This window comes from Chroicocephalus ridibundus, chromosome Z, assembly GCF_963924245.1.
Source record: "Chroicocephalus ridibundus chromosome Z, bChrRid1.1, whole genome shotgun sequence".
Taxonomy (NCBI): Eukaryota; Metazoa; Chordata; class Aves; order Charadriiformes; family Laridae; genus Chroicocephalus; species Chroicocephalus ridibundus.
The window spans coordinates 174,918-196,099 of NC_086316.1; the positions used below are offsets into that span (position 1 = coordinate 174,918).

General features: G+C 46.4%; 1 protein-coding gene across 2 annotated transcripts; it reads left to right on the forward strand.

Annotated features, from left to right (window-relative positions):
- The first annotated feature begins 101 nt into the window (after positions 1-101).
- ZBTB5 (zinc finger and BTB domain containing 5) lies at positions 102-20,418 on the forward strand. Of its 2 annotated transcripts, none has more exons than XM_063319362.1 (2): positions 102-276; positions 13,607-20,417. In XM_063319362.1, the coding sequence occupies exon 2, from the start codon at positions 13,611-13,613 to the stop codon at positions 15,633-15,635; it is 2,025 nt and encodes a 674-aa protein (XP_063175432.1). In that variant the 5' UTR covers positions 102-276; positions 13,607-13,610; the 3' UTR covers positions 15,636-20,417. The 2 variants fall into 2 exon arrangements, with proteins under 2 accessions (XP_063175432.1, XP_063175433.1); XM_063319363.1 differs by lacking the exon at positions 102-276 and adding an exon at positions 464-847 and having other exon boundaries at positions 13,607-20,418.
- Positions 20,419-21,182: the final 764 nt, after the last annotated feature.

A 21,182-nucleotide genomic window follows, 5' to 3' on the forward strand; every position in this document is an offset into this window, starting at 1 on the left:
GGCACCTTACCTTAAGAGTAATGAGACCGCTGATTGGTTGGAGGCTAGGCGGCCAGGGCGGCAGCCCACGCGCGTTGAGCGGGGCTGCTGCGCGATGGCGTCACTTCCGGCCGCCGGTGCGGCCGCCGCAGCGCAGGGCGGGGGCGGAGCGGCGGCGCGGGGCCGCAGGGCCGAGGCGGAGGAGGCGGACGGCCGAGCCCGCCCTGCCGCCGCCCGGGGCGCCGCCGCGGCGCTGCCCGCCCGGAGAGCAGCGGCAGCGGGGGGCGGGGGCCGCAGGTGAGCGGGCGGGGGCGGGGCGGGCCCGGCCCGGCGGGCGGTGCCGGCGCCAGACAAGGCCGGGGCGGGGAGGGGGGGGCGCGCAGCGGCGCGCGGGGGACGGCGGGTGACGTGGGCGGGGTGGGATGGAGAGCGCGCCCCTCCCCGGTGCCGCCCCTCCCCGGCCCCTGCTGGGACACCGCCGGGACCCCCCGAACACCCGAGGGGGCGGCGAGCTGCGGGCAGGCCCGGGCCGGGCGGGAGGCGGCGGCAGCTCGGCCCGCCGCCGGTGGTGCTGCGGGGCGGAGGTACCGCTGAGGCCGCCGGGCTGGTGAAGAGCCCGTAGCAGAACAGGGTTTCCCTGCGGGGCCTCGCTCCCCCCGGAGTCCCAGCTCGGTACCCGCCGGCTCGGGGTGTCCGCCGGCTGGTGGCGGCGGGTCACAGCGGCGGGCAGAGAGCCCTGGCGGCGGCCGGGCGGCCCTGCCGGGCCCCGGGGTAACAGAGCTGTCGCTCGGGCCGGACCTGAAGCTCCGCGCTCGGCAAGGCATCTCCAAAGAGCCCTTCTGTTGTGTGTGCGTGACCTTTGCTTAAGGTACATATGTGTTTTTAACTGCTGACGATGTAAGGATAAGATGTAGGTGCTGTCCTGAGGCTTGAGAGGGACATAGAACTCGGATATTACAGGTGATGTAAAAAGAAAAAAAAAAGTACGACTCCACTCTTCAGAACAGTGCCTTCAGCGCACTCAGGAATGAGCACAGGAACAACAGCCTTTCTTAGCTGTCAGCTAAGTTAATGCTTTGAAATTTTCAAAGAAGCATATCTTTGGATGACACAAATTAGGCTTTACTTTTTTGTACTGGCTGTAATTATTGAATCACAGTTCGTCTTTGGAGGACAGCATACAGGTGGAGAGGTGTCCCATGCACTGTTTGCAACACAAGTTGCATCCATACCAGTTGCTTCTCTGGAATGTGTTTGTTATCTCTGTGGTAGTGACCTCACTAGCTGCCAGTTTTCTTATGGTCGTGCTAGCGAAGGCAAATGCTGCAGTGGTTAAGCTGGTAACTGTGTTGTGCTCTGCTTTAAACCCATCTGTTATAAACAAAAGGTAGACCTGGAGTGGTGTCCGTGTGAAACAGAGAAGGAAGTTAAATTTCAAACTGAGAAAAGCTGCTTAATTTCTTCCCCCGCCTTTCAAAAACTGCCCGGAAGGAGTTCAGTTAATTCATCATAATACACTCAAGTCATGTAAATTGTTACCCTCTAGCTTGACTTTTAAACCGTGATTAGGACAACGTGTTCTTTTTAATTCTTCATTAGTACATGCTTGTGTTGGGTTCTGTGGCATGGTTTTTGTAGCAGGGTGGCTGCAGGGGTGGCTTCTGTGAGAAGACAGCAGAAGCTGACCCATGTTGGACGGAGCCCACTCCAGCTGGCTCCAAGACGGACCTGCTCCTGGCCAAAGCTGAGCCGGTCAGCAGCAGTGGTGGTGCCTCTGTGATAACATATTTAAGGAAGGGTAGAAAGTACTGCGCAACAGCAGCTGGGAGAGACGAGTAAGAAAATGTGAGAGAAACAGCCCTGCAGACACCAAAGTCAGTGAAGATGGAGGGGGAGGAGGTGCTCCAGACACCAGAGCAGAGATTCCCCTGTAGAAAGGAGCATGGTGAGGCAGGCTGTCCAGCTGAAGACCAAGGAGGTCCATGATAGAGCAGGTGGATGTACCCTGGAGGAAGCTGTAGCCTGTGGAGAGCCTGTGCTGGAGCAGGGCTTCTGGCAGGACCTGTGGGCCCATGGGGGACCCACGCTGGAGCAGTCTGTTCCCAGAGGACTGCACCCCATGGAAAGGACCCATGCTGGAGAGGTTTGTGAGGGATTGTCTCCTATGGGAGGGACCCCACACTGGAGCAGGAGATGAGTGTGAGCAAGAAGGAGCGGTGTGATGAACTGTACCACAACCCCCATTGCCCATCTCCCTGTGCTCCTCTGGAGAGGAGGTAGAATATTTGGGAGTGAATTTGAGCCTAGGAAGAAGGAGGGGAAAGGTGGTTTTAGTTTTGTTTTTCTTTCTTTCTGTCCTACTCTGTTATTTATTGACAATAAATTCAATTAATCTCCAAGTTGAGTGTTTTGGATGGTAATTGGTGAATGATCTCCCTATCCTTATTTCCTCAACCCACAGGCTTTTAATCTGACTTTCTTCCCCATCTTGCTCAGGATGGGGAGTGAGAGAGCGGCTGTGCGGGTGTCTAGTCAACCCTCCACAATTCCAGGTTTTGGCAGAAGTGTGCAATGTGTCCAGGTAGATTTTTTTCCCTTCTGAGGGTAAAATGATAATGTTAGAAGATGAGTTTTTGAAACAAGTTTGGGAAGGTCAGAAGCAGATAATTCAGTAGTTCTCCTTTGAAGTACAGTGGTCATCTGTTGAATCAGTTATGTGAATAGAGTTATTTGCTTAGGCTGAAGATGTTTAATACTAATGAATCCATTGTGGTGGTGGCAAACTAATATTTGTTTCTTCAATCTAAACCATTTCCTGGCAAAAGTAGATTTATTCATTATGCAGTTAACCCTAGTTCCATTTGGGTTAAAAGCTTAGGCAAAGGAATCACCAAGGAAGGTTGTTGGATGGGGTTTTTAAAAATTCTTGAATCTCTGGTAAATAGTGAAGTTGAAGAGCTAGATTTAGAAATGCTTGCCATGCTGAGCAAGAAGATGATATGCTGGCGCCGAGCTGTCTGTGGCTGCCCTTTCCTGTGGGATCCTTGGCCACAGACCACTTTTGGTTCTGTTGGTGTTTATGGTTTGATTCCTGAACTGGGGTGATGGTAGGCAAGAGAGGCTGACAACTGAGTTTCCTTTGCAGCGCTGGCTGTTCTTGTGAGAGGATGATGCCAGTGACAGAGACTGCGAAGGTACCATGAACCTCAAGAGAGGTCTTCTGAACTGGTAACATAACTGTCAATTCAGATCAATCCTTGTTGATGGCAGTTTGTCTTCCCATGCCTTTAAATGGCGTTACTGCCAGTTCTGTGTAGCACCATTCTCTGCTTTTCCCTTTGTAAATAAATCAAATAGTGATATTGCCCAAACAGCTTTCTTGAGGTGTTTCACTGTGCAATGACTAAAAACCCATAGTCCTCTTGGTTACAGCTGTTTTCTCATATCTAGATACAGTTTTTTAGCTTCCTAAGATCAAGAATAGAATGCATGATCTTTTTCTGTTTCTTATTGATTCTTAGAAAACACCGTGCTTTTGTAAGTTGACTGGTAAAGCACACATCATCAACTCTTTTGAGAGAGACTGCAGCCTATGAAAGCTATGATCTTGACTTTGAAGCCCAAATGATGAAGGGGTGAGCCGGGAATTACAAGGAAACAGTGTTCGGTCTGTTCAGAACATACACAGTACAGGTGTGTTAAATAGTAGAATTACAACAAAGAAACGCCCCGCCTGGTGGCAAGCTGAGATGGCACATCAAAATGCAGGAGTGTCACGTTTCAGTCTCCTCCTGTGTGTCTTCCTCTGAAGTCACACTGTGCTGCAGGATCTGGAGACTGAGAGAAGCATCACAGGGCTGGGAGGAGGTGAGTGGAAATGTTAGGAAGAGGGAGGATGGCCATGGCACAGGTAGTGTCCATTTCTTCAGATAACTAAGAATGTCTAAGAAAAATCTAGCCCTTTTTTTAGGAAGCTTTTTGTTGCTCCTATCCTGTTGCTCTTTGCAACTGGCAAGCTATGTTGTTACTGTTTGTTAATAGTGTTTCCATGGGTTGGACTGTCTATTTGCAGTACCTTTCAGATGATGAGAAAATACTAAGCCATATGCTAATCTCTCACTCTTCTATGGAGGGCTGATGCAACCAGCAGCTGCATTTGTAGTGCAGTTTATCCTTTCTGATTCTTAGACAAGTTGTAACTCATCCTCCCTGACAATAGGGAGATAAACTGTGTGAGTGGAACTGTATATAAAACCTGGCTAAGGAAACATCAAATGAGATGCTGTAAGCTCAGCTGTCATGGAAGTCATTAGTTACAGGTGCTTGTCAGACACACTCAAAAAATGCTGTTTGTGGCTGGCATTCACCGTATTGTTGCATACACAAAAGTGATGTAACACTGGAGCCTGCTTTAGTTGTACAGGGCAAGTCCAGAAATCATTTTAACTACTGTTAACTAAAATTCCTCCATATGTTGAGTTTGAAAGCACTCTCAGAGGAGAGAATGCACACCGTCCGTATTTCAAAGTGACCGAACGTGCTGAAGATGTCAAAGAAAGTGAAGACTTCCATTTCTTCCTGTCTCTACCTTCCCACTGTCCTGCTAACTTGTTAAAAAAACCACATAACTGATAGCAGAAAGTGTTTTCTAAAATAACACTTGTGTCACAGAGTCCTGTCTAGATTTGTTTGTGTTTCAGGCTTCAGGGGAGCTTTTTATGAGATGCATTATGTAAAGCACAGTGATAAAGCACAGTGCAAGTGTATTGTAGTGTTTTGTAAAATGTAATTTAAGCTAAGAGGCAAACAGTTATTATATTGGCACACTCTCAAGTTTTGTCTATATGCCAGGGATTCCTTCAGGCCTGGTACCTAAACTATCAAATGCATTTAAATACAGATTGTTGGGAAAGGGGTTTGAGGTGCAAGTAATAAATTGCCCTTCTTTTATCTGATACGGAAAAAACAAGTACCTAGTCAAAAAGTATTCAGTAGTATATTTGTATGTGAGATTTCTGGTGTCGTTCTACAGAACAGTGTAGTTGAGGCAGCTTTTGTTGTTGGTTTTAGTAACACACAATCAATTACTTTGCATACTTTTTAAAGGCTTCTTTGTGGGGAACTTGGGGTTGCATTTGATTTTTTCTATTTGTTTGATTATGTATGTTTGAGTTCTTGACAGTGGCTCAGGATTGCAGTGTAAACTAAACTGTGTCCTTTACTATTGGACTTAGTAACACAATTTTAAATAGATCATTATTCAGAGTTGTTATTTTTTCACACTATAGGGGGCTGGCTTTAATTTTTTTTAAAGAAGTGAGAGAAAAGGTTTTGATTCTGCAGTAGTTTCAGTGTAAATGTATTTAAATACTTGCCTTGTCCCATCTTGCTGCAGCTTAAGCGCTAGAGCAGAGGGATTTGATGGAAAAAGGGGCTGTAAGTCTACATATTATTATCAATACTATTCGTTGAAGAAATAGAAGGAAACCATGTGAAGAAATTATACCACTACAAGTAGTAGAAATATGCACAAACAAAGCCTGAACCCCTATGGAAAAATCTCTAGTATCCCTTCTCCTGCTACCTGCCTGGCTGCACAGATGGCAGCACGAGTGCCTCATTCATAGCTCTGTGTGCAAACTGGATGGCTGGCTGGTTTTGGTTTGGGGAGTTTTGTGTTGTTTAAGAGAAAAAGGGAATTAATTATGACTGTGTGAGAAGTAGTCCTTATAAATTTGGCTTCTTCTGTAACCAGACGCTAACTTAAAGAAAAAATGTTGGAGTCCAGTATCTTACCTCCTCTTTGTTAAATTTGATTGGAGTTGACAGGGAGATTCTGAGGTTAATAGGTAATGGGAAGTTAATAAACAGGCTGTGTAATTGTAAATTTTTGGTATTTTTTCCTAGAATTTCAAAACACTTGCACATTGTCTTCCCAGTTAGGTATTTTTAATCCTGATGCTTTCTTAACACGGAAGGCATAGTGTAAGAAATGTAAGCCTTATCTTCCTCCACATATATAAGGAATATTTTACTATGTGCCACCATGAACGGTTACATGATCAAGCTCCTCTGCACAGCCCCAAGGGCGCTTGGAGAGGCAATGTCAGGAGGTAGATCTCAAACAGTACCTTGAGGGGCTGCTCACAAGCCCATCCCTGGAGCCAGCCCATCACAGGCATATCTCCACAGGCCCAGAGGAGCACAGGGGCGCAGGCAGGAACCCAAATTAAGGACTCCGAGGAAGCAGCACCCTGTCCAGGCCCCTGCCAGGGCAGTCCCAGCAGAGCCTCTGCCTAGTGTCCTGTCATGACCCATCATGTTGAGTCACAGAGCAGCTCTGTCAGACTAAGGGGGTTGCTGCCCACCTCTAGGACATGTGGGCTGCGGGGAAGATCAGTTTGGGATCCCATGGAACTTATTATGGGTTGTTTAGGGGAGGAACCAAAAGTGAGGCAAAGGAAGAGTTTAGGGGATTTGGGGAGGAACAAGCGTGGAAGTACAGCGGGGTAAGGGGATGAGAAGGGCTGGTCACGTGTAGGCAGTTGGCTGGTCAGTGCTCTTGCCTGGCCATGCCCTGCATCTGGTAAGCACTGTCTGTCCTGCCCTTTATTAAACTCCTTCCTGGCTCTGTGTTGGTGTGAGTGCTGCCACGAGGCAGAGGGTCCCTGTGTCCTAGAGGCACTGACTGGAGCAAGAGCAGGTGTGCAAGTGTCTGATGGCCAGCGAACATCAACCTGGATCAGCCAGTGAAGTGCCCTAGAGACAAACAGGTCTGTGGGTCCCTACGGGTAGCTCTGGGTGTGAGAGCGCCTGTGTCTATAGGGACAAGGACATGGCAGGGTCAGCTGTGGGAGCAGGGGCGTCCTGGTTGGCTCTGTGTGCCTGTGACAGTCTGTGCAGGAATCAGGCTGTGGCGTCGGGGACTATGTGCCTGGAGACTGGGACTCAGGGAGCAGCTACTGGGAGGGCCAGCTGCTGGAGGTCTCCACCTTGCACCTGTATGTATGTTCTGGCAGCCAGAGAGGGGAGCGGGACGGGGCCTCTGGCCTTGCCTGTGTTTGTGTGAGTGCTGAGTGTCCCTTGTAGCATTTACGTGTACTCTGTGCATTTGTGCCCCTGGGAATGCATCTTCCCCTGGCTCTCCTGCTGGGACCTGGGGACGTTTAGCAGCAGCAGCCTCACCTCTCTTGGGCTGTTGGATCTGCTGTGGTATGCTTTCTTATAGCAGTGAAGAGGCAAGTTAAATATTTACTGAGTGCACTTTTTATTCAAAGGTTAATTATCTTTTTAAGCGTATAATTGAAATGCTACGAAGAAACCGCTTCCTTATTCATTTTTACCAAATCAATCTTACATGAAAAAAAATCCACAGTTCTCTCCTAAAAAACTCTTCTGAAAATAGCAAAGCAATCTGTAAAATTGAAAGCCAGAGAGGTAAGTGTATATAAAACTACGCCTCCAGTGACTTGTGGTTTAGTGCCTTCCCCAGACAGAGGTGGCATCTGAATATTTAACAGCTCTCAAATGATTTTTCTTCAACAAATCTATGTAATGGCTTTTGAATTCATGTGTACTTGCCCGTGGCAAGGAGTTCATAGCTTTACTACGTTACGTGAAGGAGTATTTCTTTGGTTCTGATCTGCTAGTTTGATTTCATAGGCCTTAGTTCAGGGACAGGCAGAACAGTTGTTTTCCAGTCAGGATTTCATGAATGTTTTTTCATTGCTTGCGCTTAGAATTTTCCTAGCTCTGACTGTTTGTGTTTATAGTAAAACTCCTTGTAGCTAAACAATTTGGTATAGTTTCTGTTCTCTTGTGGCAACTTGTTTGATTATAAAAGTAAGCTGTTCCCTTTCCTGCTGCTCTCCAAAAGGTGCTGGACTTGATGTCTGCTGTTCGTGCCACTGATGCTTCTTCCCCTGAGTCCCACTGACTGGATCTGATTCAGCAAAGATTTCATCTAACATTCCATGGGTCCCCAGGTTGTGAACTGGGGCTGGCTGTGAGCCTCATGAAGGCTGCAGAGACTGGCTACTGAAACCACTCACTACTTGGTTGGGATTGTCCTTCATCCGAACAGGCATTCGCACACTGTGTGATGGGATGCCACCCGTCCTGTGCTGGAGGTGTCGGGTCGTTTGATAGGGGAAGGATGGGGGTTCCCCTGTCATTCCATGGGCAGTTCAGAGGTGCCTTATGGCCAGCTGTCGCTGAAAGGTGAGGTATCACTGGAGCAGGAGGGGAAGACAGACAGAGTGTGCGTATCCAGAAATGCGCCACTCATATATTTTGGTAATGACTTAGATGTGTTGCATGTATTTAGTAACCTGAAGTAGCTGATCTCTTGATGAAGGTGGTATGTGGATAGGAGGCGGTATATATGATTCAAATCTAGTTTTATAATTTTCAGTTCATCTTGTACAAGATCTCAGCTTCACTGTGAGGTCTGTGTTTGTTGATTCTGGTTCAAGGTATTTAGCTTTTATGGTGTAGTAAAAGTTAAGTAGCAAGCCAAATTACTGTTATTTGAAGAAACACTGGGGTTTGTCTTGTTTCAGGTGCATGACAGATACGACTACTTTTGGTGACTGTAAGCAAGGACTCTCTCTGAATTCTGAAATCCCAAATCATTGGTCAAAACAACAACTCTTGCCTGTTTTCTCTGGTTGAAATACATATTGCTGCCTGGGCAGAAATACCTTGGACCATCCCTGTTAGCCATCTTCCTTGCTGGAGTCCAGTTCAGTCTTTTTACTGATGTGAAATCCTGTCTTCATGTTTGGTGTTTTCCACCTCCGGTCTTCTCTGGGCATTGGTTCGAATGCTTTATTACATAGCCTTCTGGAGCATACCAGCTCCTGGTGTTGGGTTGATAAGGGCAATGCCTGAGCTCTCAAGTATTTTATATCTTCTACAGTGTGTTTCCTAAAATGACCTAAAGTAGAGCACAGACTGGGAAATGCTTGGGTACTTGTAAACAGCTTGCTTCTGACGATCCTTGAAGCTGGAGCAGTCTCTGCTGGGCCCTGTGCTTTCTGCGGTGAAGGTAGAAGCGGAACGATTTTGTTCATGGTTGCAGATGGGGCACAGGAAAGTGCGCCTGTCTTGGCTGCCATTGTAGGTGGTGGTGATAGTGGTTCAGCACTGCTGCATTTTGGAGTCACTGTAGGTAATTCTGTGGTGTTCTCCAGTTCTGGTCCTTAGGGAAAGGAGATCCCTTGCCTCTCCTGGTGTGGTGGGTGCCTGGTGTTTTCCGGGGTGTCTGCTGGTGGGCTGTCTCGTTGTACACTGTGCGGCTCAGCCGTGCATATAGCTGTACAACTATCAAATGGTTCCCTGGACCTGTCACTCCTGACTGCGGAGTGGAGTGAAGTGAGAAGAAAGTCAACCAACATCCAGGCCCCCCAAGAGCACACGGATGCTATAGTGATGGGACTCCAGATGGAGCAGGAATTTCTTTGCTGCTCTTGCCAGAGCACTGTTGCTCCCCCTGCCCCTCACTGGCCCCCTCTCCACATTCCCCCTAGATCTGTGGTTTAGGCCTGTGAAGCCCAGAACGGAGAATTATCTGTGACATAACAGCTCACCCATCTCAGAGGCGAGCAAAAGAAGATAAATGAAGAATTGTTTGGCAGCCCCATCTCAACTTTCCAGAGATGCCTGGCTGGAGGGGAGCTTTCCTTGCAGTGGAGGCCATCCCTGCATGGTGCTCGCAGGAACAAGGGCGGCCATGAGTTTAACCAGGGCTGCCCGAGCAGCAAAGGCAGACAGCAAAGCAACAGCATTGCTCATAAAGCAGCCCAGGCCTCTGCCACGTTCCTGCTGGGACCTGTGGCTCTTACCACAAGCTCCCCCTCTTCCTTTTGTCTGGCTGCCTGAGGTCAGTGAGTTTCAGGGTCCGTCCTGTTCCTCCCTCCTCCTACCGCGCCCAGAAGGCATTTCCTCACCTTCCTTTGTGTTATGCTTCTCTCGGAGAAAATGTGTAGAAATAAAAACTGTGCAATTCCGAAGTTTGTCTAGTGTTTGTTTAATGTTTTTTCTGTTTGAAAATGTTGTCTTATTTTTACTGTTAAATATGCATTGTTAGTGAAGAGAAATAAAATCACCTATTATCCGTATTCCTATTTCTTATTAAAAAAAAAAAAAGCAGCAAACTCAAATTCTTCTGGTTTATTACATAACTTCATTTATAGCGGTAGGGTGGACTGTGACATGGTACTTAATTAAATCTCATTATGGTGCTTATTTCAGGCATTCAGGCATCGTAGTGCTGCCAAATTAGGGGATTTTTTGATGTTGCCAGTAAGCCTGGACTCTCACCATTGCTGGAAGCTTTTTTTTTTTTTTTTTTCTTTTTAAAATACACAGGAACCAATTGCAGTTGGAGGTAACAGATTTTTACCAGCAGAAGTTTCGGCTTTTCAGTGTTTAGGTAAAACTGTATCCTTTGGAGAGATTCTTTGCCCAGTGGGCTAGGTGGTGAAATCTTTCTCCAGCAAAGACCTGTGAAGTGTCCATCGTGTGCCTTGGAGGAGGACACGGTGCCTGGGTGCCAGCTGCCGCTCAACTGGGGACAGCAGCTGCTCTTGCATTAGCTCCAACCTGGCAGCGGCTGTTCCGTGGGAGTTTTTGTGACCTAATGGTTTTAGTCTTTGTGCTTTTATGTTAGTTTGCTACCTCTTCTGGCATGAATTCAGATCTTTTTGCTTATTATTTTATGTAGCCTGATGTTAGTCCAAGTGCAGCAAAAGCTGCAACCTTGAGCAGGTCCCTTTGTCCTGTTTGTCCAGGCTCTTTCTTCCTAAGGCATTTCAAAAACCTCCAAGTCAGAAAATGGTAGCTGTTGATCACACAGTAGTGTCCATAGTAGCCTCAAGACAAGCTAAAAATGGAGAGTATCTGCATCTAAGGCCTTCTTACCCCATAGCTGTCTGTAGTCTCCTGCCCCTGACAAAGCAAAACTTTATTTAATGACAAGAAGTGTTACAGAGCACAATTACTCTGCCCATTCCTTCCATAGCTATTGGAGACACTGGCAAGTTTTGGCTGAGGAGAGGAGTATTTTAAGTCCAACACAGTTTGTAGCTGTGGGCCTAAAAGAAAACGGGGGCCCAGTTTTGAATGCTTGCTGGATGGAGAGCCCGTCATGTGTTCAGCTTGTGCTTCTGCTCTGCCGTCGGGTGGTGTGACTGGGAAACCTCCATCAGCCCCAGCAGGAGCTTCCTCTGGGACATTTGGTCTGGCAGGGTGAGGAGTGGGAGCAAGTGGGTGGTTGTGCAGGGAGTGAGGGCACACAGAGCACACGTTAACATCGTTTCCTAATGAGAAAGCTAATCTCATGTTGCTTGCAGAATAACTCCTGAACTAGTTCAACAGAAGTGTATTTTTTATAAAAGAGGATCAAGAATCCTGCTTTCCCGTGACACGTTAATGGTGATAATCCAAGGTGGGGGAAGTTTGCAGAAGTACTTTCCTAGTTTGAGCTGAGTTTCTGCCGGAAGCCCATGTGTCTTTCTACTTCTACAGCTGCCCGCTTATGTGTGTATAAGTGTGTAAGTCCATCAGTGATCTTCTGTGTATGGCTTGGCTTTTTGACCTGTACCAGCACGGTCTTTCAGCAGTACGTGTCTTGGAGGGGGTAGTGGCTAGTCTGCCCTGCCTCCTGTGCCGCTGTTTGCCTTGCAGGAACTGAGAGCTCAGAGCTTCGAGCTCTGTGGGCTGAGTGAGCTTTTGTGGATGTGTGCTGCTGTTGCTCCATGCCTGTGATCTTGGGAGCCGCTCTTTGCATATCTGAGGTTTTGCTTTTTCTGATGATCCTTCCAAGGAAATAGTTAATCTCTGTCCATCCAGGTGAACGAAACTGAAAAGTAATTAACATTCTACACCAACAGCTGTATCTGTTTTCCTCTGAATGAGTGCATGTACTTGGCCTGAGCATAACTTCTGAGCAAAGTCGCTTCATAAAGTGCAACACCTGTAAAGAGTTTGAAATACAAACATTATTTCTGAGCAAACTTTTATTTGCTGGTCAACGTGACTATGAGAAGCTTTGCATATAATTTACTCATACAGCTTGTGACCGTGCTGTCCTCGTTCCGGCAGGCATAGGGTTAATTCTCCCCGGGCTCCGGCAGGGACACAGGTATTCCATCCCATGGGAGCCATGCCCACTCTGCACCGCTGGGGGAGGGGGCTGGAAGTCAGGGCTTGGACCGGGGCGTCAGGTGTCCCGTCTGCTATACTCCTCTCTTTTTCCCTTTGCTGTTCTGTTAAACTGCTTTTGTCTCAACTCATGTTTTGCCTTTTTCTTCCGATTCTTTCCTGTATTGGGAAGACTTAAGAGAGCGGCACGTGGTTCTTTGTTGCCGTCTGAGGACAAACCACTACATGTGCACATATGAAAATGCAGCATATAGTTTGTTCATGACGTGTGCATTTGAGGACAGAATTTTAAATTGGTAGAGTCACACTTGATCCCTCTTCAAAAGTATAATTCTGTGTGAACTTTTTTTTCAGCTGCTTTACAGTCTTGTGTCACGTGATACTACAGTATTGCTATTGAAAAATAAACGTGAACACAAATATGTGTGAGTGTATGCCCTATAAATGAAACCTTTCTGTTCCCCAGATCTTATGCTGCATTGATTTGTCATGAGAAAAAAGTAGAGATGTCGCAAAAGTCACCTATTCAGTCTTAAGGCGAGTCTAATAAGATTTGACTTATGTTCTGTTGATGGAAATTTAAGAAGAAAACACCCCTGAGTTTGTCTAGTTGTCTTGTTGCGTAGTGCATCGTTTTGTCAAAAGCTTCGCATAACTTCCTTATGGACCAAGAAGGCTCATAAGGAATAGCAAGTGTGGAGACAGCTTGTAACGTTGACAGGCATTTCAGTCTTACTGTCGTTTTATTTGTGTTGTGGGAAAAAGAGAGGACTTTCAGTGCATGCCAGCTGCTGAACTATAGTGAATAAGAAAATTGTATTGCTCTTCGGATAGCTAAAGGTGGCAGTTTGACATAAGAACTGACTGCTTGCTCCAGTGCAGAAGCGTCTCCCTTCTTTTCCATTAACTCTCTTTTCTGCGTTGAAAGCAGATGCTTGAATGGCAGTTCTGCACAGTAGGTGAGAAACTGCAGAAAGTCATTTGCAGAAGGTGAAGCTGGATTAAATAAGATGAGAATTAAAGTTCAGACTTTTCAGTGGGAGGTTATCTAATAACGTGAGCAATTTATCAAAGGTTGGAGTAGATCATTCACAATTAGATTTTTTTAAAAAACAGGATTAAATGTTTTACTGAAGAGTGTGTTTTAGTTTGGACAGGAGCCAATGGCAGTGAAATGACCTGCGTTACTCAGTTGGCAGCAGAGCTGCCTGTGACACTTGGGATGCTGAGGCAGCTGTTACACTAGGTCAGGTCCATGGCAGAACCTGCATTTTCTTCCTTGTCCTCCTCCGCAGAATTGCCAGTTTTGATACAGTGCCAGTGGGGCAGTGGTAAATTAAGATCAGTTATTGTTCATCGGGCTTTCAGCTGTCATCTTTCACTTTTAAACCCGGGCTCACTGTGGTCTGAATACGACTTTGGCCATTTTTAATATTATCGTTTCTTATGTTTTGTTTTATAGGATCATGGATTTTCCAGGACACTTTGAGCAAATCTTTCAGCAGCTCAACTACCAGAGGCTTCATGGCCAGCTTTGCGACTGTGTCATTGTGGTGGGGAACAGGCATTTCAAAGCCCATCGCTCTGTTTTGGCAGCATGTAGCACACATTTCCGAGCTTTGTTTACTGTCGCAGAAGGAGATCAGACTATGAATATGATTCAGCTGGACAGCGAAGTGGTGACAGCAGAAGCTTTTGCTGCTCTGATAGACATGATGTATACTTCCACACTAATGCTTGGGGAGAGCAACGTTATGGATGTCTTGCTGGCTGCTTCTCACTTACATTTGAACTCTGTTGTTAAAGCATGCAAACACTACCTTACTACCAGGACACTGCCGATGTCTCCACCGAGTGATAGAGTTCAAGAGCAAAATGCGCGCATGCAGAGGTCTTTCATGCTCCAGCAGCTTGGACTGAGCATCGTGAGCTCTGCCTTAAATTCCACTCCAAGCACAGAGGAACAACCAAATACTATGAGCTCCTCGATGAGAAGTAACATCGAGCAACGCACTACTTTTCCCATCCGTCGTCTCCACAAACGTAAACAGTCTTCTGAAGATAGAGCCAGACAGCGCATAAGGCCTCCCATGGATGAGTCTGTTTCCGATGTGACTGCAGAGAGCGGGCAGTCAGTAGTTCATTCACGGGAAGATTTCTTCTCACCAGATTCACTGAAGATTGTGGACAACTCTAAGGCTGATGTGGTTGCTGATAACCAGGAGGATAATACTATTATGTTTGACCAGTCTTTCAGTGCTCAGGAAGATGCTCAAGTGCCCAGCCAGTCTGACAACAGCGGAGGAAACATTTCGCAGATGTCCATGGCATCCCAGGCAACACAGGTGGAAACGAGCTTTGACCAGGAGGCTGCCTCTGAGAAGAACAACTTCCCATGTGAGAATCCAGAGGTCAGTCTGAATGAAAAAGAGCACATGAGGGTGGTGGTAAAGTCTGAGCCCTTGAGTTCCCCAGAGCCTCAAGATGAGGTGAGCGATGTCACTTCCCAAGCAGAGGGCAGTGAGTCTGTTGAAGTGGAAGGAGGAGTAGTGAGCGCAGAGAAGATAGAACTGAGTCCTGAGAGCAGTGATCGTAGCTTTTCTGACCCACAGTCCAGTACCGATAGGGTGGGAGACATCCATATTATGGAGGTGTCAAATAACCTGGAACACAAGTCTACTTTCAGTATTTCCAATTTTCTAAATAAAAGCAGAGGTGGTGGCTTCGGTGCTAGTCAAAACAGTGATGACAACATTCCAAATACCACCAGTGACTGCAGAATGGACAGTGATGCTTCTTATCTGATGAGTCCAGAGTCAGGGCCTGCTGGTGGCCATTCATCCGCCACTGTCTCTCATGTCGAGAATCCATTTACCGAGCCCGCAGACTCTCATTTCGTTAGACCAATGCAGGACGTGATGGGTCTTCCCTGCGTGCAGACTTCTGGTTACCGGGCAGCGGAGCAGTTCAGCATTGATTTCCCACGGTCGGGCTTGGGCTTGCATTCCCTGTCAAGGGCAATGATGGGCTCAGTAAGAGGTGGAGCTAGCAGCTTTCCTGGCTACCGCCGCATAGCCCCCAAAATGCCTGTGGTGACCTCTGTCAGGAGCTCGCAGCTGCAAGACAACTCATCCGGTTCCCAGCTGATCATGAATGGGACCACTTCTTTTGAAAACGGGCATCCGTCACAACCTGGTCCACCGCAGCTGACGAGGGCGTCTGCAGATGTCCTTTCAAAATGCAAGAAGGCCTTATCTGAGCACAACGTCTTGGTTGTAGAAGGTGCACGCAAGTATGCATGCAAGATCTGCTGCAAGACGTTTTTGACCTTGACAGACTGCAAGAAGCACATCCGTGTGCACACGGGGGAGAAGCCTTACGCCTGCCTCAAGTGCGGCAAGCGGTTCAGCCAGTCCAGCCACCTGTATAAACACTCCAAGACAACCTGCCTGAGGTGGCAGAGCAGCAACCTGCCCAGCACGTTGCTTTAACCTTCTCCACCCTGGGCCTGAAGGAGAGCGCCGGTGCAGATGTCTGGCTCCTTGAAGCACCACAGGAACATGAACACTGTTTTCTTCAAGGCTGCAGGCTCAGAGGCTGCTCTCGTTGGTCCGTGAACACGTAGCGTGTGATTGTGCCACACACACAAAAGTCTTGGTTCTGTCAATTGGGGATATTACTGTACCTACCTCACAGGGGTGTTGTGAGGCTTAACGAGCTGTAAGCGAAGAACTTGGAGGTCTGCAGTAGTGCGCTGCGGCTGTGTGAAGCGTTACTGTGACGTACGCTCAGGCCTTGGGCTGATGGGGATACAATCTCTAAAGCGAAGCGGTTCCTTTGCAGGGCAGAGGGGTGAGAGCGTAGTTGTCTCATGAAGTAGGTTTCAAGAGTGAGAAACTGAAGTGCAAATTTCCTCTTTTTTTTTTTTCTAAAATATTTTGTAAAAGTGACAGCATTTAAATAAATGACCTGTAAAACAAGTTGCCGCATTATGTGTGGACAGTAATGCAAGAGTTGTTTGCTGTAACTAACGCAGACTGCGTATCTTTAAAAGAGAAAAACGCCTTTGGATGCACCTGTCTGACATAATGCTTTAAAATATGCTAATTATAAAAATAGTTCTAGGGTTATGAATGTATGTTTGGCTGTTTTGTAGTAAAGGACACTGTGTAATGAAGGTGCTTAAATTAAATCCAAGACAAGTAACTTTTGGACTACCAGATGTATATATACTTTGAATACAGCAAGATCTGGATGTTTGACTGATTTTTTTCTGTAGAAACTTGTATTAAGTGATAAGTGAAGTACTGTTTCTTGTTCGTGCTATTCTTAGCCGTATTTTAACCAGTTTGTATCTCCTCTGTTAAAATTCTATATACACAGAAGTCTGAAAAGAGCTTGTCTTTGTCTGCTTTGTTATTTTGAAGGAGAGAGATAATTTGTGATGGCTTTTTTTACTGTGTAAGATGGTCTCTTGCTGTTTCCAGATGCTGATACTCAGTCTGATCCCTGCTATTGTGTAAGCATATTGTCCTTTTCTGACACTCTTATCATCAGGCTTTAATTTCCTCCTCTGTACACTTACTTTCTACTTACTTACTACTGTGGATTGTTCCTCAGATCAAACCAGTCTGGAATGATCCTCATTTGCCATATTTATGTCTCTCTATAAAGTGTAGTTATCAAATCCAGTCCTTCCACTTAAAGTAGTGTCATAGATGTACTTTTCCACGTAAATTAAAAAAATCTAGCATAAATTTAATTTAAAAAATAGCACTGTACGCTTTGTATAGCAGAAATTCAGTGATCATTACTCTTCAAGTGAATCATGTAAATCTTGTTTTAATTTCCTCCTCTTTGATAGCGTTGTAACTAATACTCTCTGCAGTCTCTTTTTTCCTTTGTTAAAGATGCACGTGAACTAACTACTGGCGTTCAGCATATTAGGTTTCTAAATACAGTTTTGGAGCACTTCTGCTGATAAATGTTGCTCTGCCATTGGGAGCTGGGTCAGGGCTACAGCGTGTCCGTTGTGTTCAGGAGAGAGAGGATTTGCGTTTCCTGGTATTTAAGTCACAGAGCAACAGCTCTCTGTTAATATAAAAAAAATTTGCAAGCCTTCCCCTGTTTGTTTTGTTCTGTATAGCAAATGAATTCTGTGTGATGACGTTCAGCAGTTTTATGGAGTTTGTGCTACCTAATAGCATTCTTAAACACCTTGGACTTAACATTTGGATAAACTGAAAACAAAATCCTAATCCACAGTCCTGTAGGTCATTTAGCAGGATTAGCTATCAAAATTGTTGAAGCGCAGAAACCAAACAGCCATTGTCAGACCAAAGGAAACATGGGCATCTTTCTGTGCTTGGCTTTATGTGAAAGAGTAGTCCACTAATGAAGAAATGTGTCTTCATCTCTAATTACATTGCTCCACATTGAAAAAAAAAAGCCAAATGTCAGTCAATGTGTCACTTGATCATGCAAGGTAAACAGAAACCTGGAAACACAGTGAATGATTGGATTCATGCCTTTAAAGTGCTAAGATTTTGTTATAGGATTTATTTAGTGGTTGCGTTTCTGGCTCTTGATTTTATAAGCATTAAGGAAATGTGCTGCATTTTTTTAAAGCATTAGGATACGCCACATTTTGTTTGATAATAATTTTGATATCAGGGGACTAACAGCATTGAGCTATACTAAACAATCTTACTGAAACATCAATAAAATGCAGTATTTTGTACTTTAATATTTTCTTGTGTTGCCTTATTAGATTGTTTCATCTTCTTTGCATTTCTAGTGTTTTGTTTTAAAAATAGACGGTTTTTTACATTTTCTGTCTGTTTCCTAGAGCACATCTGAATTCCTTGAATTCTTATGACGCATAGGAATAAAGCATCTGTGAGAGTAAGGAGATTAGAGTAATTAAGTACTAATATGAACAGATAAACATATTTAACTATACTTTTGATCTGTTTTTATAAAAAATTCAATGTCATTGTGAAATATCACACCTTGTGCGGAAGGACTTCTGTCCTCTTTCTTTAAGAAAAAATTCAGCTTGGAGCATTTTTGGAAGCAGCAGCTTTAGATTTCTTTCTTCACTGGCATCGGGTGCATCTGGAGGAGCGCACTGCAAACCCAGCAGCCTGTGGCCGGCGTGCTGCTCCCCTAGTCTTCCAGTATGAAGCAATATCTCAGAACGGTTTCTCCCCTTAGCTCTCCCCTGCCGTGAAATGGGAGTATCTCATCTCAAAGCCTGCTATCATTGTCAAAGAGCTTATTGCCTGGACTTTTGTAAAAAATTAACTTTACAAATGCTACAGTGAGATCTCATGTGAAGATGTCAGTGTGTTAGTATTCTGAAACATCTGAAAATAAACTCTACATTTTTGTGCTGCTGTGTCTGACTTGATTTACTTGCTGATGTTACCCTGCGGCCTGCCAACAGCATCTAAGGGGTTGGCTGAACAAGTGATGCTTGTGTGTTAGCTGATGGGGCTCTCTGTGTCACTGGATCGCTTGGCAGTGCTAAATAATCCCGTGGAAACGTAGGCGCACACGCAGGCGTTTTTGTCAAATGAGGCCAAGCACACAGTGCTGCCTGTGGCCGCCATCTGCCTCACGCTGAGGCTTTGCCAATTTGGAGAGGACGTGTGGTATCTAATCAACAAGAAGGGGGTCTCTATTTGAGCCAGTATGAAGCCTCGAAGGATGGTGTTGCCCTGTCGATGCTTTGTGAGCTGTTGGGACCATCAGAGCGTGGCTGGACTTTGCCATGGTGTCTGTCACCAGGCTCAGGGTGCTTTAGTGTCCCCTGGAGCCACCGCCTCGGTGTGCTGGGCTCTTCTGGCTCTCTCTCTGCGGGAGGTGACACTGAAGATGTTTCATGCAGACCATTTGAGATGCCCTGCGGCTTGGCTGACCTTGCAGCGATTCTTGCTCCTGCCGCAGCCTTGATGGGAAGGGGCGCGTTGCCTGCACCTCCCGCGTCGGATGCAGGCTGGGAAACCTTGGCATTCTGGGACCATCTCTCCTTGTGCATGGAGATTATTTACATTCTTTCCAGCTGTATCCGTTCCCTGATGAGTTCACTTTGCAGCTGCACAGGTGCTGGGTAAGTGGCTGTGCAATTATTTTTGGTAACAACCTCTGAATGCCCATCCGTGACCCTCCAGGTCTGCAGTGCAAAGCACCTAACAGAGGCTGGTTTGTTAACTTGCTTAATAAAATGTATTTGTGCTGATGAGACCGAATTGCTTGACATGATAGCATCATGCATGTCTTGAATAGACAGGGTAGTTCAGTAGATTTTGAAAAGGCATAAAAGCAGCAATCTGTAATTTAAATATAATATTGTGCTCTCTTGATTCTCCTTAATAATATATGAAAATAAGTTCAGTCTGGAGCTTCCTATAGAAAGGAATGACTCTGAACTAATGTGAAGTGTCAGTTGGTCATAGCCATACGTCGATACTACGTCTTTGTAACTGTGCAGGAGCGGATGCTTAGCTGAGGCCCCGTGTTTACTTACGCTGTGGAATTGCTTCTGAAGGCTTGGCCATTCCTGCTGCAGAAAACGGTCTTGGAAAGACGCTGGCAGTTTCCTGTGGGAAAGCTTTCACAGAGGCTGGGCCGCCTGCTCAGTCCTCGCCGGTCGCCTCTGCCGCTGCAGCTCACTGCCGTCGGTGGCTGCCAGCCTTGTTGCAGCTGATGCAGTCTCCCTTGGTCAGCCCTGGAGCATCTCTTCCGAGAGTCAGCCCTGCAGAACGCTGCGACGCGCGAGAAGCATCCCCTGCTCAGGACGCCCAGGGAGGGCTGTGGCCCTGGTGGGGGTTGTTAAACCTTGGAAATGTTGGTACTGCGCGTGCTGAACTTCTGCAGCGAATGCTCTCGCCTCTGCAGCAGTTTTACCTCCTTTGCTCCTCGCGAGGGGGCCAGCCCTCGCAAGGGGCTGAGAGGAGGACACACGACAGGCCACCGTCCCTCCTCCCGCGCCTCCTCCCTGCTGGGCTCGGGGCTCTGCCTCCAGCCGATGGCGCGGGGAGCAGAGAAATCAATCTGCGGGCGTGAAATGCTGCTTCCCCTCCTTGTGCAACAGCACCACCAGCCATCTAACCACCAGGACAGGTCACCCAAAAGGCACCTGCCAAGGGATTATTGCTCTATGACGGCCTGTGAAGAAATACTTGTTCTTAGCAAAAACTAATTGTAAAAGCCTGTACTTTACTCAGTAACAATTTTGTTCCCAGTAGAATATACTCTTTGTAAGAGCTTATTATTGTGGTTGCTACTGAAATAATGTTGATATCTACATGACATCTGTAAAATACATAATCCATTGCATTGTTGGTCTCCGAGTCCCTCGTGGGAAGACGCTGCGGTGACCTGGAGGCTCAGCACAGCTCCTCTGCCCCGGAGGCTGCTGCAGCTCCCCGCACCGGCCTGCTCTGCGGCTGCTGGTGCCACAAAGTTGAGTGGTGGTTGCTGGTGTGCCGTATATCCAGGACTTAGTGAGCAAGAATTCCTGTTAAGAGGTATTTTTGGCCTCAGATGGAGATGCGGCGAGGCCTACCTCTCCTTTGCTGTCAGTAGGTTCAGCTCTGACCAGACACACTCAGACTTGCCTAAAAAACTACAGGTTCCTTTAAGCAGGGTCAGAGAGATGAGGTTAGCATTTTATCATTTACAATTTTTTAAGTATCTATCTTTAGAAAGCAAAATCATTTCAGTAAGGACATACTGATGATTTCTGTGGCTGGCAGAGCAAAATGATTGTCGTCTTGGAGAAATTCCAAGATATGACACCTGAAATGTGCTTTGGTCACTTCAGCAGCCTTATTTACAAGCTCGCGTCTATTTCTTAATATACTTGGGGAATGTAATACGAGTGCTCGGATACCAGTTCATTTACACTTAACTATTTCTCACATCATTAGGGGTCACAATAACTTCTCAAATATTTAGTCAACATCCATCAGCATGACAGTAACTTCACCAATACCAGAATCTTTAGTGTCAAACTAACAGGTCTCAAAAAT